The 20,961-nt window shown below is 37.8% G+C and overlaps 1 protein-coding gene across 1 annotated transcript in view; it reads left to right on the top strand.

The window, feature by feature from the left end:
* The window catches only part of LOC129681268 (zinc finger protein 431-like), a 69,677-nt gene extending 68,599 nt beyond the window's left edge, over window positions 1-1,078 (top strand). Inside the window, exon 6 of the mRNA XM_055613176.1 lies at window positions 708-1,078. Within this exon, the coding sequence (XP_055469151.1) occupies window positions 708-1,078 (371 nt within the window). The remainder of the gene's footprint in view (window positions 1-707) is intronic.
* Window positions 1,079-20,961: the final 19,883 nt, after the last annotated feature.

Raw genomic sequence — 20,961 nt, 5'->3', positions numbered from 1 at the left:
CAGTGCTGTCAATTTTTCCCAAGCTCAAAGGTCACTGATCAACCCATACAGAGATGTCAGTTTTCCAGGTTAAAAAGTTTTGCATTTTGTTTTTGCCGCCTCAGGCAAAACTGAAACTAAAGACCTGTACCTGGGCTAATATCCCGGGACAAAACTGAAATCACAGAAACGAAAATAGCCACAATTTTGACCAAAAGTAAAATCAAGCACTTTCAAGTAGACGCAAAACCACAAATAATTAATCACAGAAATGAAACGGTAACTCTGGGCACAACACCAAGAAAAAGACAATTAATTATACATAAAGACGAAGTAAAACCGAAAACCTGGCTTTTTCCAGGTTTCTCTGCCACAGAAGTTCCAGAAAGGCTACTAAAACAGATCCTCATTCCGGTTCCCCTATCCCAGGAGTTCCGGGGAGGCAGAAACTGATAGGATCAAAAACTTCTTTTTTTACCTCAGTGGCTTGCAGCTTTTCAACTCAAATTTTGTAGTGGCGGCCACAGTTTTTGAGCAATGTTCCAGACTCTCAATGAATTTTCTTCTGAGATGAGAAATTCTCTTCTGAGATGAGAATTCTCAATGAATTCTCTTCTGAGTATGAGAAAGCTGTGACTGAACCTTGTCAGGTCCAAAAGTACTATAGGAATCTTGCGGCACGTCTCCAACTCGAGACCACCATCTTACATTAATTGTTCCTTTTTTAGGAAACCATGGACAAATGTCTTCAATAAAACTGAAAAACATAAATAGATGCTTTGATTTAACCTTTACCTCTGGAGCCTTGAGAGCCTCTCCTACTTGTTCCACGTATTTTTCATGCTGGCTTAAATCCTGTCCCATGATCACCGATTCTTACCTCAGACTGAGCGCTGCGGCAGGCTCCTTCTGCGTCCCGAGGTTTTTCTTCACCGGCCTTGCACTCTCGGCGTTCTTCACAGAATCCCCTATATTCAGGCCTCCACATTGGACATCAATTTTTTCCGACGCGCTGGACTGTCAGCGTGTAATCTGGATGGGGGTGTGGGAATGGGATGGAACAGGAGACGCGAAGAATGGAGACAAGACGAAAATCTGATCAAGTGTGTTTATTGTTCTATAGGTTACAGCTTATAAAGAGTAAGAATGGGCAATTAGTGGGGGAGGAGGAACTAGTTTCAGTGAAAATCGCAAAGCAGCATATTCTCAAGGAAATTCTAAAAGCAGGAAGACAGTTCTCAGGTAAGCGAGAGACGAGTTCTCACATACCTTGCCAAATCTAATCGGTTGAACAAATCTCTACAAAGCTCAAAGCAGCACCTGTGGTCCGGGGATAGAAACTCACTGTGCCATGCAAGGCACAATATGCATCATAGATTCCAAACAGGCAGGAGTCAAACAGCCATTCTATGGCTCCACACAGTAGGATGTCATTTTGTTCTTACAACAGTGTCCTTTGCTTTACAGAAGATTTTCAGTTTCATGAGGTCCCATTTATTGATTGTTGATCTTAGAGCCTGTGCTGTTGGTATTCTGTTCAGGACGTGTCTCCTGTGCCATGGAGTTCAAGGCACTTTCCCACTTTTTCTTCTAACAGGGTTAGTGTGTCTGGTTTTATATTGAGGTCTTTGATCCACTTGGATTTTAGTTTTCTACACAGTAATAAGTATGGATCTATTTGCATTTTCCACATGTAAACATCCTGTTAGACCAGCACCATTTGTCAAATATTCTATCACTTTTTCCAATTTAAGGTTTTGGCATCTTTGTCAAAAATCAGATGTCCATAATGTGTGTCTTTGACTTGCTTGGTTAAAATAGCCACCAAGGTGCTTTATACCCTTTGTGGATATTGTGAAGGATGCTGTTTTCCTAATTTCTTTCTCATCCCATTTGTCTTTTGTATATAGGAAGGCTACTGATTTTTTTTTAGTTGATTTTTTATCCATCCACTTGGCTGAAGGTGTTTATCAGCTGTATAAGTTCCCTGGTAGAATTTTTTGGGGTCACTCATTTATACTATCATATCATTTGCAAATAATGATACTTTGGCTTCTTCCTTTCTGAACTGAATCTACTTGATCTCCTTTAATTGTCTTATTACTTCAAGTACTATGTTAAAAAGGTATGGAGTAGGCAGTCTTTCCTTGTCCCTGATTTCAGTGGGATTGATTTAAGTTTCTCTCCATTTAGTGTGATGTTGAATATAGGCTTGCTGTATATTGCCTTTACTCTGTTTAGGATAAGTGCCTTGTATCCCTTATCTCTCTTTGACTTTAAACATAAATGAATATTGGATTTTATTAAATGCTTTTTCAGCATCTAAGGAGATTATCAGGTTGTCTTTATTTCAATTTGCTTAAATGGTGTATTACATTGATGGATTTCCATATATTGAACCAGCCCTGCATATCTGGTATGTAGCCTAGTTGGTCATTGTGGATGATATCTTTGATTTGTACTTGGATTCAGTTTGCAAATATTTTATTAGATTTTAGTGTCAATGTTCCATTTTTCCTTTTAATTATGTGAGTAAGAATGTAAAAACATATGAATTAAACCTGCTGGGTCCATTTCTATTGGTTCTGTGCATATGGTTTCAGGGCTAAGGACTTTCCACAATTAGGGAGCTCATCCCTGACTCAGGCTAACTTCCCCACATGCAGAAGAGTTCCATTCATTAGTGACTAACAGGAGTCTAACCCTGAAATGACCTAAGCTGCCTTGGACAAGAAACATTAGAAAGCACAAGCAAACACAATTAAATACCTTAGCAAACAATTAATGGTGCCATGGATCTGAAATTCTGGAGCTGCAGGGAAGGCTAGGGACATTGGCCTGGACCAATTATCACCTGTCTTTATTCTGAGGATCACCTACAATACCACTGACCATTCTCTCCTTGGGTGACTGAAATCTTGAAATTCTTCCTTCCTCTTTCTAAGCACAATTACAGGCATGTGTCACCATACCTCACTGAGGTGGCTTCAACTTCATTAGTGATGTACTAAAATGATGGAAGTACAAAACCACTTATCTGTGTGAGCCTTGGTTTCTCTCTCTGTAGAATAAGGATAGAACTCTGCCCTAGATTTCAGATGAGTTATAACAGACTCACGAATAAAGGAAAATAATATTGCTCATAGAGGGAAGACAGTGGACCTTAACCAGGAGTGCTGCACTTAATGGGAGCCTTTTTCTGTTACTGGAGTTAGGACCAGAACCCATGTCCTGGCTACCCTAACCAGCCAGGGTTAGCCCCTCAGAATCAATAAGACAATTAAAAGAACTGAATTATCAAGCTGTGACATGTCTATTTATGTGACATGTCTAATGCCAGCACTTTAGAGGCAAGGTGGGTACATCTGGGAATGCCAGATATATATAGTGGGACATCTCAATTGTGAGACTATTCTTTAAAATAAAAAAGAGAGAAAACAACGACAAAAATCAAATTATTAATGAAAACTGAAAACATGACAACATATTTGTTCAGTAATTTTGACCAGTGATGAAGTTATAAGGTAACTAATTCATCCCTGAGGTCCTAAAAGTTTTAGACAGAGGCAAGGAAGACACAACTAAGTAATCTAACCAAGCCATAAAATAAAATTTTGACATATTTAAATCCCTCTTTCATTCTCAGCACATTCATCTCCTGCAAGGTATTCAGACATTGAGTTAAAGTTTATTTAACAGAAAAGTTCTCATCTGGAGGAATCATCCATTTCACAGAATGAGATCCCTGGGGTAATTTGAGTTTTATGGACTCCACAGTTTTACTAATGTTCACCTGAGGGGGAAATATAAATGTGGCTTTAGAATATCCTTATTCCAACTGGGCAGTCAGGTTAAAGGGATGAAAGAGTGGAGAATGGGGAGCTTTAAGATCCAATTGGTTTTTTTTTCATATAGCTCTTTTACTTGCTTGGTTAGGGTCACACCAAGGTACTTTATGTTATTATATTATTTGTAGCTATTATAAAGTGTGTTGTTTCCCTAATTTATTACTCATCCCAGCCCTTTCATCTTTTGTACACAGGAAGGCTACTGATTTTTTTGAGTTAATGTTGTATCCAGCCAGTTTGCTGAAGGTGTTTATCAGCTGAAGGAGTTCTCTGGCGGGCAAATGATGGGAACTAGAAAAGATCATCTTGAGTGAGGTAACCAGAAGCAGAAAGACACACATGGTATATACTCACTAATAAGTGGCTATTAGACATATAATAGAGGATAAACATACTGAGATCTATACTCCCAGAGAAGCTGGACAGAAGAGAAGACCCTAGGGAATATGGTCAATTCAGAAGGGAAAGCACAATGGACATAGGAAGCAGGAAAAGATAAGGAACAGGACAGGAGCCTTCCACAGACAGCCTCTGAATGATTCAGAGTATTGATTCAGGTATTGAAGCACAGGCTGAGACTCATACCCAAACTTTGGGGAGAGAGCACACAATTTTATGAAGGTCGTGGGAGATAGAAAGACCTGGAGGGGACAGGAGCTCCAAAAGGAGACCAACAAAGCCAAAAAACTGGTCCCTGAGGCCTCTGCATAGACTGATACCATAACCAAGGACCACATACAGAGAGGAGCTAAAACTCCTGCTCATATGTAGCCTATAGACTCACTCACTCACACACACACACACACACACACACACACACACACACACACACACTTATTCTTGAAGAAGTAAGACAGACTCCAGCAGGTAGGTTCCAAAAAGCTTCTCTTTATTTAAGCTTCTCTTCATTTAGCTTCTCTAACAGGCTTCTTTTACTTTACCCAATAACATGCATACATACATACATGAGTGCATACATACATACATACATTCATACACATTCACATACAGGGTAGATGGAGCAAACTCCAGAGAGCAACTTTCAAACCACCTTACATATATAGAACATGGTGGATGGAAGAGACTCCAAAGAGTATGTTCCAAACCACCTTAGATACATACATATTGGTGGATGGAACAAACTCCAAAGAGCAAGCGCTAAACCACCTTACATACATATACATATATCATGATGGATGGAACAAACACAAAAGAACAAGTTCCATCCCAACCTTCCATACATACTCTTTGTGGATGAAAGAAACTCCATGAGTGAGTTCCAAACCACCTTACATACATACACCTTGGTGGATGGAGCAAGACCCAGAGTGCCAGTTCAAACCACACTTTTACCCTTTTCCCACAGCTTATCTAACCCAGCAAGATCTTGCAAGCAGTACTAAACACACAATGTGGTTACATTCTACTTTTCTTTAAGTGAATTATTAAAATGAATACAGGCAAAAACCCCACACATTCCCCAATATCTTCATATGATCAAATGTTTTACATATTATGGGTGAAAAACAAGTTATTCCCAAGGCTCCATATACCCTTGTAATTAATCAACTTGTGATAAATTAACAAGATGAGCAAGCACCTTAACTGCTCAGCCAGCTTTTCTTTACTGGCAAGCTAAAATTTGGGGTAACCAAAAATCAATCACATTGAAAAGTAATCTTATAAAAGTCTTAAAAGGATAACAAATCTACACACACACATAAACAAATTAGAAACCTCTACTTTAAATCTTGAAGGAGTGTGCATCAGCTAATTGATAAATTTTATTAAATCATATCAAGAAGCTGAGGGCAAAAATAGGCATGAGGAAGTCAATTGCTCTCTCAGTTACAGGCCCATCTGAAGAGGGTCCAGTCAGCAAGTGCTCCCTTGGGCTTTTTATTTCTGCTCACCAATCTTGAAGAGTCACTTTCTTTACTATTAAGAGTGTACTTTTCTTAACTTCACATGGTTCTCTAAGATTTTTTTACATCAGAGCCATTAGCAAAAATATCTTACCTGACCTTGCTAAACAATCTACAATTTGACATGGGAAAAGGAGGTAAGCCCAGACCCTGGGTTGGAAAATTCAGAGTAGGTAGTGGGATATGCCAGCCAAGAGAACCATATGAAATGTGGTCCACTGCAGCTGTATTTATTATATAATATGTTAAACATAAACTGATGTATAAAAACGTTAAATGTTTAAACACATTATCCAAAGCAAATGTGAAAGTCTTACCATCTACAGTGATTGTTTAATCAGAAAAAGTGATCAGTCATTTTTCTAAGAAATCATATTTTTGTTCAACTGTAAGTTATTGTCATTGTTTATATTCAACCATGTCAGCCTGTTTCTTAAACTCATTTGTATTTTTGCATGCAGTGTGATTTATTGGCAGAAATCTCTCATACCATCTAAGTTTCTGGATTTTTTTTTTTACAATCTACTGTAACAGCATGTTTGCTTCTTCTTTTTATAACAACTTTTGCTACAAAAATCTTGATATTTAATTTTTTCTTATCCACATACCACTTAAAAGAACATTAGAAAAACCTTTTGAAGGTGATTGCTTGAGCTAGATTCTGTGCTTTCAGCCCATCATTTTCTATTATCACCTGAAGTGTAGATAAGATGGATGAATCTCTCCCATCCATCTGGAAAAAAATATGTGCATTAATAATTAAAATCAGAAGGGAGAAAAAGTGGGTTGACACTGCCTTTGTTGCTATTACATGGCATCTCATAACTAATACAGCACTGACTTGAGAGTCATTTGTAAGTGTATAATCTTTTAATGGTTGCTATTGTTTTCACTCCTTTATCATGATGTCCTCTTGAGGCACCATATTATCCTGGTCAAACAAGAATGGGAGATATTTTAATATGTAGGACACAATGAATATAACTGCAGTGAATGTGAGAACTGTGATACTTCTTAATACCAATTACATGTGACTGGAAAATCTAAGAGATGATTGCTTTAACCCATAGCAATTCTATCCTTTTATAAAAACTCTGCTCAATGTGGTTGTTATGTGACCATATGAACATATTAGGTATCACTGAACTCTATCAAAAAGGCCTCTTTCTATAGCTTTTTACATCGGTTCACAAAGGTTTAAATATCTTGCACTTACAGTTTTTGTCAAATTAATGACCATATACTATCTTCTACCATTTCAAACATTTAACCTATGTATTCAAAAGAAAAAGATAAAATACTTTGACCTTTCAATTTGCAGCATGAATTAAAAACAATTCAAAGAAAATTCCTAACAATTTATTATAGAAAAGATGATTCAAAAGCCATGTGCCATGTAAAAAACTCAGAATTCTCATTATGATTATGAAGACATTGTACACACTAGTACAATGTGATTTCTGTAGTACCCCCAAACTACAATAATCAAAAGGTGTACACTATTAGTGAAAGAATAAGTAGATGCAGGCAAAAAACTAAAAACATAAGCCCCAAATTATATTCAAGTTTTCATCAAATGACCTAGGAAACAGGAAGAATGTGAACCTGACTAATGTTACAATTGTATGTAAACAGAAATTAACAAACACAAATTTTACAACTCACACAAAATAACTAATTTCTGACTCTCACGCTACTACGTATTTCTCTTCCAAACAGAGAGGTCCCATATTCTATACAGCTCTTTGTAAACAGAAGTGATCAGAAAGGTGGGTTATGGATCTGCAGCTTCTCAAGCCTCTTTGTAATTTCAGCAAACCCAGCCACAGTGATGCCCACACACAAAATAATGTTGAACCATAATTTCATGTCCACTTCCTGGACATATGGATAATGGCACAAGATGTGAAATCTGCCCTATCTACCTGCATAACACATGTGCACTTGAGAAACCTCTGCAGCTCAGAAATTTCTTTCCTACCTGGAATTGAATTTTCCTGAATCACACCACTGTGGCTGCTGGTAGTGGAATGGTAAAGAGATTCCAATTAAATATTGTCTAACTGACACTGAAAACGATTGGGCTGTTCCTTTGCAAAGAAAACTAGATTAATAAAATGCTGTGTGAACTTAATCCTGAGTGCAGTGTTCCTTGTTTAGATCTGTCACCTGACACACACAGCTATAGTGAATGGCCCATGTCTCAAGCCTAAGAGCTGACTTAAATGTGCCTGTGGACTAGATATATCTGCAAAGGAAGTTCCCTGGTTGGATATTCAATATTCAATGAATTGTGCTATGAGGGAGTGTCAACATGATCTTATTGGAGGCCCAAAGGGAATGGTGAGTGATGTCAGTGACTCCTATTGATATGATCCTGATCCACTTCATACAGTGTTCACCATCTAGGGACTCCTAGCTCACTATTAAACTCTCAAACTGGATCTGAAACTTGGGCCGGGACTGCTTTCCCCTTCTTTTTTTTTTTTTTTAAATCTTTTATTTATTTTTTATTAATTACACTTTATTCATTTTGTATCCCCCCATAAGCCCCTCCCTCCTCCCCTGCCAATCCCACCCTCCCTCCCCTTTCTGCATGCATGCCACTCCCCAAGTCCACTGATAGGGGAGGTCCTCCTCTCCTTCTTTCTGATCTTAGTCTATCAGTTCTCATCAAAAGTGGCTGCATTGTCCTCTACTGTGGCCTGGTAAGGCTGCTCCCCCCCCCAGGGGGAAGTGATCAAAGAGCAGGCCAATCAGATTATGTCAGAGGCAGTCCCTCTTCCCATTACTATGTAACCCACTTGGACACTGAACTGCCATGGGCTACACCTGTGCAGGGGTTCCAGGTCATCTCCACAAATAGTCCTTGGTTGGAGTAGGAGTCTCTGGGAAGTTCCCTGTGTTCAAATTATCTTGTTCTGTTGCTCTGCTTGTGGAGTTCCCGTTCCCTCCAGCTCTTACTATTTCCCACTTCTTACATAAAATTCCATTCACTCTGCCCATCAGTTGGCCATCAGGCTCAGCATCTGCTTTGACAGTCTATACTGCAGAAGCTTTCAGAGGCCCTCTGTGGCAGGTTTCAAGGTTGTTTTCTGTTTTCTTCTGGCTTTCAGAGGCCCTCTGTAGCGGGTTCCGAGGTTGTTTCCTATTTTCGTTTTCTTCTGATGTACATCCTCTTTGCCTTTCAGGATGGGGATTGAACATTTTAGTTAGGGTCCTCTCTTTTGCTTAGTTTGTTTAGATGTACAGCTTTTAGTGGGTTTATTCTATATTGTATGTTTATATGAGTGAGTATATACCGTGAGTGTCTTTTTGCTTCTGGGTCAACTCACTCAGGATGATCCTTTCCAGGTCCCACCATTTACCTGCAAATTTCATGATTTCCTTATTTTTCATTGCTGAGTAATACTCCATTGTATAGATGTACCACAGTTTCTGCATCCATTCTTCAGTTGAGGGGCATCTGGGTTGTTTCCAGCTTCTGGCTATTACAAATAAAGCTGCTACAAACATGGTTGAACAAATGTCCTTGTTGTGTACTTGCGCCTCTTTTGGGTATATGCCTAGGAGTGGTATGGCTGGATCTTGAGGAAGCGCTATTCCTAGTTGTCTGAGAAAACGCCAGATTGATTTCCAGAGTGGTTGTACCAGTTTACATTCCCACCAGCAGTGGAGAAGCGTTCCCCTTTCTCCACAACCTCTCCAGCATGTGTTGTCCCTTGAGATTTTCATCTTGGCCATTCTGATGGGTGTAAGGTGAAATCTCAGGGTTGTTTTGATTTGCATTTCCCTAATGGCTAATGAGGTTGAGCATTTCTTTAAGTGCTTCTCTGCCATTCGATATTCCTCTGCAGAGAATTCTCTCTTTAGCTCTGTTCCCCATTTTTTAAGTGGATTACTTGGTTTGTTGCTTTTCAGCTTGTTTAGTTCTTTATATATATTGGATATGAGTCCTCTGTCAGATAAAGGGTTAGTGATGATTCTTTCCCAATCTGTAGGCAGTCGCTTTGTTTTGATGACGGTGTCCTTTGCTTTACAGAAGCTTTTCAATTTCATGAGGTCCCATTCATTGATTGTTGCTCTTAGAGCCTGTGCTGTTGGTGTTCTGTTCAGGAAGTTTTCTCCTGTACCAATGAGTTCTAGGGTATTCCCCACATTTTTTTCTAGCCGATTTAATGTGTCTGGTTTTATGTTGAGGTCTTTGATCCACTTGGACTTCAGTTTTGTGCAGGGTGATAAGTATGGATCTATTTTCATTTTTCTACATGTAGACATCCAGTTGGACCAGCACCATTTGTTAAAGATGCTATCTTTTTTCCATTGTATGGTTTTGGCATCTTTGTCAAAAATCAGGTGTCCGTAAGTGTGTGGGTTTATTTCTGGGTCTTCTGTTCGATTCCATTGATCCACCATTCTGTTTCTATGCCAGTACCATGCAGTTTTTATAACTGTTGCTCTATAGTACAGCTTGAGATCAGGGATGGAGATACCTCCAGAAGATCTTTTATTGTAGAGGATTGTTTTAGCAATTCTCGGTTTCTTGTTATTCCATACAAAGTTGAGAATTTTTCTTTCCAGGTCTGTAAAGAATTGTGTTGGCAATTTGATGGGAATTGCATTAAATCTGTAGATTGCTTTTGGTAAGATGGCCATTTTTACTATGTTAATCCTGCCAAGCCATGAGCATGGGAGATCTTTCCATCTTCTCATATCTTCCTCTAATTCTTTCTTCAGAGACTTGAAATTTTTTTCATACAAGTCTTTGACTTCCTTGGTTAGGGTTACGCCAAGGTACTTTATGTCATTTGTGGCTATTGTGAATGGTGTTGTTTCTCTAATTTCTTTCTCAGCCCTTTTGTCTTTTGTATACAGGAGTGCTACTGATTTTTTTGAGTTAATTTTATATCCGGCCACTTTGCTGAAGGTGTTTATCAGCTGTAGGAATTCCCTGGTAGAGTTTTTGGGGTCACTCATATATACTATCATATCATCTGCAAATAGTGATAATTTGACTTCTTCCTTTCCCATCTGTATCCCCTTGATCTCCTTCGACTGTCTTATTGCTCTAGCAAGGACTTCCAGCACTATGTTGAAGAGATATGGAGACAGTGGGCAGCCTTGTCTTGTCCCTGATTTCAGTGGGATTGCTTTAAGTTTCTCTCCGTTCAGTTTGATGTTGGCTATACGCTTGCTGTATATCGCCTTTACTATGTTTAGATATGTGCCTTGTATCCCTGAACTCTCCAGTACTTTAAACATGAATGGATGTTGGATTTTGTCAAATGCTTTTTCAGCATCTAGGGAGATTATCATGTGGTTTTTTTCTTTCAGTTTGTTAATATGGTGGATCACATTGATGGATTTCCGTATATTGAACCACCCCTGCATACCTGGGATGAAGCCTACTTGGTCATAGTGGATAATATCTTTGATGTGTTCTTGGATCCGGTTTGCAAGTATTTTCCCCTTCTTTATAGAAGTCTCCTAAGTGACCTTGCCCCCACACACATTTTCTTATAGTTGCACCAAACTTTGTTGTTGGTGCTTGAGACTACCATGGGATGGTCTCATCGGCTTTTCAGTCATTTAAAGACTTGTACACTGTACAATAGTTAGACCTGCACCTTCAGTCTCATTTCCCAGGATTCTGTGTGGGTTCTGTCACCACTCCCACACCTCCTTCACCTGACTCCTGATTCCCACAATGCTGTCCTCCCCAAATTGTACACCCACCAATCTGCTCTGACATGAATTATTACTTTTTTGGAAATTACAAAGGCACTCACCCTGTCACATTCAGTTCATTTTCACAATGGTGAAATCAGCAGCTCTTTGAGTACCCTATTTCTCTCTGGGATGTACAAAAGAGACTAGTCCTATTGTGATCTGAAAGCAGATGCTGAGCATCACAAGCAAATCGTTTTTTCTGTTACTACAATGGAGTATATGTTGACTATATGATTCAAATGGATAATATTAAAACTGAGTGGTGATGCTAACCTTTAATTGAAGAAGTTATTTATCTTAATAAAAAAAAGATGACAAGCTCATTTCCCTGGGGAGCAATAGAATGGTATCATGGTGATATACTTCAATGTAGAAGACCTTGGCTCTGAAATATTTTTATAAAAGGCTTGATAGGCAGCTGTTCTAGAATTATTAACCTTTATATGGAGAAATTACTTCATACACTTAAAAGATTATTAAATAAAACTATCTTCAATGGTAGCATGCATTCATCTATGGCTACTACTGAAATGGGAGCAGTCTAAAATAGATATTTTTTGCATTCCACATATCCTGTCATCCTTAATTCTCTTCTAGGTTCAGGACCCAGGTTTTACTTTGAACAATTTCAATTCTTAGCAATGATAGACTGCAAATCTCACCCTTAAAGTACTGGGATACTTACAGAGCAAATCTATCTTTTGGATCAAAATGTATACCCTAAAAGATAGACCTGAAGAATTTATCAATGCCACAATGCTCACACATACAAAGAACAGAGGACACAAATACAGAAAACATCAAGGAAAAGTTACCTATAAGGACTGTGTTTGAAGTTCATAGGTGAACAGATATGCTGAGCTACTTCTACTTCAGAGTTAGGTGGCTTTTGCCTCTGAGAAGGCAGGCTCAGAGGAGAGTCACAGCTGCTTCTATGCAGAACCAGAAGGAGTTTATTTCAACTACCCCTGGCTGCAGTCTATCTCAGGACTATGACATCATTTCAGGGAATTTTATTTCATAAGGTTTATTTATATTTTATGTATGTATATATAGAAGTTTTTTTCTATGTATCTGTGTACAGTACAGATAGAGGCCAGAAGCGGGCATCAGATTCATTGAGAATGAAGTTAAGGAGCTGTTTAGCTACCAGCTTCTTTCCAAATTGGAACCTATGTCTTCTGTAACACCACCCAGTGCTCTTCACTGCCATGGTATCTTTCTAAGCACTTTTCATTCAAAATTTATTTTGTACATGTTAATTAAAATACACTACATCATTTCCTCCTTTACATGTCCTTTCTAGATCCTTTCCCATACACTTCATTTTGATTTTTTTCCTATTAAGTATGTAAGTTTGTATAAATATATAAACAATACATGCTGAGTCCATTTCTTTTGGGTGTATTTATTGTTGTACGTTAATTAAAATATATTACATCAATTTCCCCTTTCCATGTCCTTTCTTCATCCCTTCCCAAATTTGTTCATTCCAGTTTTTCCTTATAAGTATGTGAGCAATTATGTGCAAATATATGAATTAAACCTGAATCCATTTCTGTTGGTTCTGTGTATATGGTTTCAGGGCTGAAGACTTTCCATTGGATATATAATGAGGGAGCTCATCCCTGCCTGAGACTGATTGTTAAAGTTTATTATTAAAGTTTAAGGCCTGATCTAAGGCTAGCTGGGTGGAGACTTGTCCAGTAATACCCTAAGGGGAAGAACTCATCTTACTACATTCTTTCCCTATCCTCTAACTATACAGTTGCTAGGAAACCAGTCCATATGACCATGCTAGAACTGTTTGTCGTCTTGGCACCTAAAGTGGACCAATCATTTCAAAACTCAGTTTCCTTTATCCAATCATGTAATGCCAAAGCATGTATGTCACTGCTTGCATTTTTTCCCTTAAAAACTGTGTACCCCTACACCTTGGCGCCACATTCCTCTTCTGTGTCCACAGGAGGTTTGAGTCTCATGTATTTACAGTGGAGTCTATTTATCCCTGTTCTTTGGGGGTTAGCAAACCAGGCATAACACTAACAGTTTTATATGGAAGGCAAGATATACAACACTAAGTAATCTAACCAAGCCATATAATAATTTTTTTCCCTTTCTTAAATCCCTCTTTCCTTCTCAGATCCATTATCTCCGACAAGGTATTCAGACATTGAGTTAATGTTTATTTAGCAAAGAAGTTCTCATCTGGAGAAATCAGCCTTTTCACAGAAAGAGATTTGAAGGAAAATTAGAATTTCATGGATTCCACAGTTTCACTAGATGTTCGCCTAAGGGAGAGATATAAATGTGTATTTAGAATATCCTTATTCCTACCAGGCAAGCAGGTCAAAGGGATGAAAGAGTGGGGAATGAGGAGCTTTAAGATCCAATAGAATTTTTTTTCATACAAGTCTTTCATTTTCTTGGTTAGAGTCACACTAAGTTACTAAGTTTAATTTGTGGCTATTGTAAAGGGTGTTATTAATTTCTCAACCCTGTTGTATTTTGTATACAAGAGGACTAATGATATTTTTGAGTAACTTTTTTATCCAGCCACTTTGCTGAAGGTGTTTGTCAGCTGAAGAAGATTTCTGGCAGGCGAATCGTGTACACTAGAAAAGATCATCTTGAGTGAGGTAATCCAGAAGCACAAAGACACACATGGTATATACTCACTCATATGTGGTTATTAGACATAGAGGATAAACATACTGAGATCTATACTCCTGCAGTAGCTGGCCAACAGGGAAGACCTTGGGGAAGATGCTCAATTCTCATTCAGAAGGGCAAATGCAGTAGATATCTAAAGCAAGAGAAGACAGGGAATAGGACAGGAGCTTACCACAGGTGGACTCTGAAGAATCCACTAATTGAGGTATCAAAGCAGAGGTTCAGACTCATAGTCAAACTTTGGGCAGAATACATGGAATTTTATGAAAGAAGGGGGAGCTAGAAAGACCTAGAGGGGAAAGGAGATGCAAAAAGGGACCAATAGGTTCCCAAAATACTGGGCCTTGTGGCCCTTGTAGAGACGGATACCTCAACCAATGACAATGCATCGAGAAGACCTGAAAACCCTGCTCAGATGTAACCAATAGGCTCTCTCTCTCTCTCTCTCTCACACACACACACACACACACACACACACACACACACACACACACCACTTATTCTTGAAGGTCAAGTAAGACAGACTCCAGCAGGTAGGTTCCAAAAAGCTTCTTTTTATTTAAGCCTCTCTTCATTTAGCTTCTCTTACAGGCTTTTTTTTTCTTTACACAAACACATACATACATACATATATACATACATACACAAACACATTCACATACTGGGTAGATGGAGCAAACTCCAGAGAGTGAGTTTCAATCCATCTTACATATATACAACTTGGTGGATGGAAGAAACTCCAAAGAGTAAGGTCCAAACCACTCTATATAAATACACATTGGAGGATGGAAAAAGACCCAGAGTGCCGGTTCATACCACACTTTCCTCTTTTCCACAGCTCATCTATCCCAGCAAGATCTTTCAAGCAGTACTAAACACAGAATGTGGTTACACCCTATTTTCTTTAAGTGAATAATTACAAGGAATATACCCTCCCCCCCCCAAAAAAAAACACCACATATTCCCAAATACCTTCACATGACTAAATGTTTTACGTATTATGGGTAAAAAACAAATATGAAAAACAAGTTATTCCCAAGACCCCAAATACACTTTTAATTAATAAACTTGTGATGAATTAACAAGATGAACAAGCAACATAACTTCTCAGCCACCTTTTTTTTTTTTTTACTGGCAAGCTGAAATTTGTGGTAATTAAGAAGCAATTATATTAAAAAGTAATCTTATAAAATTCTTAAAAAGATCACATACCTAAACTTTTATACATATAAGACAATCAGCAGCCTCTACATTAAATATCGAAGGGGTGTGTATCTGCTCATTAATAACTTGTATTAAGTCTTATCAAGAAGCTGAGGGCAAAAACAAGTATAAGGAAACCAATTGCTGTCTCAGTTACAGGCACAGCTGGAGAGTGTCCAGTCAGCAAATGCTATCTTGGGCTTTTGTTTCTGCTCATCAAATTAAAGAGTCTACAGCTTTACTGTTAAGAGTGTACTTTTCTTAACTTCACATGGTTCTCTAAGATTTTTTTACATCAGACCCATTAGCAAAAACATCTTACCTAACTTTGCTAAACAATCTGCAAGTTTATATGGGGAAGGGAGGTTAGCCGGGACATGAGTTGATATGGGCAGGAAAATTCAGGGTAGGGAGTGTGGTTTGCCAGCCAAGAGAACCATATTAAGCTTTGGAAGGACTGAGGGATTTTTGGCAGCTAGGTCTGTTTTAATATTTTAAATAGATACTTCTGCCATTTATCCCAGGCTTAAAACCTACATCTATGAAAATATAAACTTTAGAGAGCAGCATGATCTCCATAAGATAATGATTGTCAAATGAGCCCACAAGGAAGAAAGGTAACAAAGAAGATTATACTTTTTCTTTCTTTTTTTTTCTTTATATCTTCTTCTTTTTAATGAAGGCAGTGTGTTACCCAGGCTGGACTCAAATTTCTGCTCTTAATTTCTTCTCCATTAGCCACTGTGCTTGGCTCAGAAGATTCCATACCCTGAAGATTGCCTACAACAGTATTGTGAAATAAACATTAGGTGTAACTCATTTTACAGAGCCCCACCCCCAAGGCACTGGTTGATTGGGCATCTCGAATCCAGAAACACCTAATATATGAAATGTTATGATGTCTGAAACTTTTGATTCCAAGAATTACAGGGATAAGGTGGTTCTCCTCTTGCCTCGGGCACTGTTTCCCACCAGCAGAGGAAGGCAGGAGGGGGAGAAGATTAGGTGTAAAGCTTGGAAGGCTAGCAAGCATGACAGAGATCAGCCATCCTGGGAACCCCCACAGAGAGAAAGTTCAACTTTAATTCCAAAAATTAAAGGCTATATACTCCTTGGAATTGGGGTGCTCCAAGGATAGGTGTATGTAACTGTTTAAAATTAGTCACTTTTAAGATGCTTGATTTGCATTAAACAGCACACTCCTATCATATGAGCAAGAACACAGTACCTAATTATCCTATAGGTGAAGAGAGGGGAGTGTTAGCTAGGAGCTGTGTCCAAGGCCACCTATCAAATGTGGTGGGTGGCATCTATGTCTAAAGACACTCTCCAGATGTAATCAGACAGAGATCAGGAAGCTCTGGTCAGGAGACCTGCACCGTAATGTTCATCTCAGAATGGCTATGCAGATTGGGAGGGCTGCAAGCTGAAACAGCAGGGTACTTCCAACCAGAGAAGAAACATTTAGCCTGCAATTGGGATGTAATTAAAAACTAAAAATACAGATCTTTTGTTGGCAGAGCTCTTAAGATTTTCACATTCAAAATCTGGTCCTCAAGAACAAGTGCTCTGAACCAATCAATCAGACATTGTTCTAGAGTACCAAAGTTCAGTTCCTACTGTGCATATCAGTCAGGTCACAGTCTTCTCTAACTTTACCTTCAGGGAGTCTGAAAGTCTCTCTTGGAGTGCAGGGATACCTGCAATCACTGTGCACAATCTTCCACACAGACCCCTACAAATATACTGAATTAAAAATAAAATAAACCTAAAAATAAATCTTTAAAAATCAAGTTATAAATGCTTTCTATTTTTTACTAGAGGCAGATGAGTACCTAACTGTGTACAAAGCTGAAGATCTTCTGAGCTCCTTATTCTCTTGCTATCTCAAATATTGATATTACAGGCATATGCATCATAATCTTCAAACACGTTTTAAAAAATACTATTTCATTAATGAAACTGAGCAATCATACAGAAATATAATTTGTGTGTGAACATGCATTCTATCTATCTATCTATCTATCTATCTATCTATCTATCTATCTATCTATGTATTTATGTGTATCCATACATGTATGTACATATTACTTGTAAGTATATAGGACAATGTTGGCTTTCTCCCTCCATTTATACAAACACACAATTCAAAACAAAATAATTAAAACATTAATAACAGTTAAATAAAATTAACACAGACATATTGTTACCTAAAATTAATCAGAATTATCTGGATGGTGGGTGGTTCTTGCCTTTAATCCCAACACTCTGGAGGCAGCAGGCAGCGGCAGAGTATTCTATGTGAGTTTGGGGCTAGTCTGGTCTACTGAGTGAGTTCCAGGATAACCAAGGCTAAAAACAAACAGAACTAATCATAATTTAGCTGACATAAGCTCATTTTTATGAGAGTTAATTATTTAATTTCTTTTTTAATATTTTCATGTTCTCATAAAGCACTGAGTGTTGTTTTTTATCCAGTGGTGGTTTGGAAATTGGCTCTCAGCTTCTGGACAAAGAACAGAGGGTGGCTGAGACCATAGGTACCATTTATCTCTAGAACCAGTTAAAGAGCTCAAGGGAATAGGCTAGTTCAAGCTCAAGGCCTGTGCTCTACTCCAGACATCTGGTTTCACTGTGGAAGGTGGAAATGAGGTTCTTACCATGTGTTACAATTAACTTTTTTAATGAGTTTTTCACATGATTAGTATCTCTCACCATCAATTCCCTAATAAAAAGGCACAGGTTAACAGAATGGATACAAAGAAAGGATCCATATTTCTCCTGCATAGAAAACAAAACAAAATGAAACAACAACAACAACAAAAAAAACAAATAACACTACCACAGCACTAAAGATAGGCATTATTGTTACTATTAATGATATGTTCCTAGGGCTGAATAGATGTCTCAGCACCTATGAAAACTAGCTGCACAACCACATGGCCTATGTAAGAGACATTTCACAATTACAGTCATGCGGGAATAGACATTTTCTCTGGCCTCTACTGATACCAAGCATGTACATGGTAGACACACTGGCATATCTTATGCACCTAAATTAAATCACTTTTAATTTTTTAAGAAAAAATAAAATACATGGGAAGGAAATATGTTTTACATTAGGGAATCACATGTGCATGTGTCTTTTTCACCATTTTCATTGTCTTGTCCTCTAGGAGGCCAGAAGACTATATCCAATATTCTCAACTTAGAAACACAAGTAGTTCTGAGCCATTTGATGTGAGTGCTAGGAATTAAACTGGGTTTACAAAAGAGTGGTATCACTAACCCTCTAGTTTCCCATGGTATCATTATAATACAGAGGATGAAGATTACTTCATTACCCCACCTGTTTCCTAGCACTTGAAGGTGATGATGACCCTGATAAATGTCTGAAGAAGGAATCAATGGGTTTTTACTGCTGTGTGAATGGCCTTTGCACATTGCTTCTTATTTTCATTGTTACCACAGTTCTCTTGATGTGAGTAACAAAAGGCTTTGTGAAAACCAGTCAATTATATTGGAAAAAAATCACATATTTTGAGATATAGTTTACCTTTTTGGAATAATTTGGAGATAGGATATGTCCACATAGCCATGGCTATTTTAGAATTCAATCTATGGAGCTGGACATTGTGGCACACACCTGTAATCCCAGCTCTCAGAAGAGGCAGGCGGATATCTGAATTTAAGACCAGCCTGGTCTACAAAGTGAGTCCAGGACAGCCAAGAATACACAAGCAAATTCTCTCTATAAATGAAACAAAGAAACATACAAAGAAAAGAATTTAGTCTGTGGACCAAGTTGGCCTCAACCTCAGAGAGAGGGGCTTGCCACTGACTCCCAGGTCTAAGATGATAGGGATGCACCTCTGAGCCTCAGATGAGATATGTTTTTAAAATGACCTATCCTTGAATCAGGAAAAGAAAGGATAAAATGAGATGTACAAAAGAACCATCATTTTATTAGTAAACAAAAATAATTCTTCAAATTCTAGTTATTTATACTCCCAAATCATTTCTGTTGTTTTCAATAAATGAATTCTTCCCTTTGCTTTGTTAATTTCATCCATTTAAAAATGTTTGATTTTAGTGTTTGTGTGTATATACCTATTCCATGATGTGTATTGTGCCAGTGGGAGGACAACTTATTGCTGTTTATTATCTACATCCCATATGTGAGTTCTAAACAGGAAACCCAAAGAATCTTTTGGCCAGCGACCACACTGGCCCTTATTTGGGTTTAAAAATTATTTATGTTTGTGCTGGTATGTGAGTTTGCATACACAACAGCCCAAGTATAGAAATGTTATAAAAATCTCTAAGAGTAATATGGGCTACCCAGAGACTGAGCTCAAGTCATCATGCATAACCACAACCAACTTTACCCACTGAGACAATTTTCTGGCATTCACTTGTAGTTCTGAGAAAGGGTTATGAACAACTCTTTACTCCTAAGAATGAACTAACACATCCCAAAACACAAAAGCAGTAAATCATTTTCATTTACAAACAGCATTTATTATTCAAATCATTTCATTTTCTCCCATTCTTAGATGACAATATGTTTATACTCAGAATATAAGACAGTATTTTACTGATGTAATGTTTCAACTAAGTTTATCTGAGTATCGGTGACATCAGTGGGGAATGTTTGTGCATTGCAAAACTGGCAACATGACCTTGACCATTATATAAGAATGGTCAAAATAAACCCCACAAAGCTGTCACACACTCTTCACATATCTGTCATGGCCTACAGTGACACACACAACATGCTTTGTTAAAATAAAACTCATTGCTGTTACATTATTTAGCACCTCTCAATAATTCTCTTAGAAGGCAGTACTTCAAGATGATGTGCCATATAGTAAATAAGGGAACATGGAACTTTAAACAATATATACATACATACAATTAAGCATTTTAACATTAATGTTGGTAAAAATACATTGACAAAACAAAACACATTGGGGGAACATCTACCAATGCATTTGCACTCTGAAGGGTGGCACAAGAGAATCAAAATTTCAAATGTAGCCTTGACTAATTAAGGACATCCTAGCAAGGCTTGAAAACAAACATTTCAAAGGAATTTGTGAAAACATAAAAATCAAAAGCATCATGTTTTCTCAGAGACCCTTCCTTGAAGCGTATGATCACACACTGCCTGATATTAATAAGCAATGGACCAAATAGATGATCCCATTCTACACATTGCAGCAGAAAAATACCTATTACCAAATTTAAATGCATTAGAAGATGAACAGCAGCCACAGAAAGAATATCAGAATGACCTAATAAACTTATGTAAAAGGATCTGATATACATACAGCAAATTTCAATACCTACTCCAATGTTTCAAAATACAGACCACAACCACAATTGATGATCTCTTCACATTACCATTGAACATGGTGAATAATTTACTTCCTCCAAGGCTATGAAAAAAACAGATTTAAAAAGGTTTATTTTCTTGAAAATGAATACATCTATTATGTTCAAATACATCAAATCTTTTACACAAATATGGTTGCTCTTTTCTATGAATTCTTTTCTACTTCTTAACATCAAGATGATATATAAAGGACTTAAGATATTGA

This window comes from Psammomys obesus, unplaced genomic scaffold, assembly GCF_907164565.1.
Source record: "Psammomys obesus unplaced genomic scaffold, mPsaObe1.curated_primary_1811, whole genome shotgun sequence".
NCBI lineage: Eukaryota > Metazoa > Chordata > Mammalia > Rodentia > Muridae > Psammomys > Psammomys obesus.
Note: the sequence above shows the minus strand (reverse complement) of the source record. Positions and strands in the feature narration are given on the sequence as shown.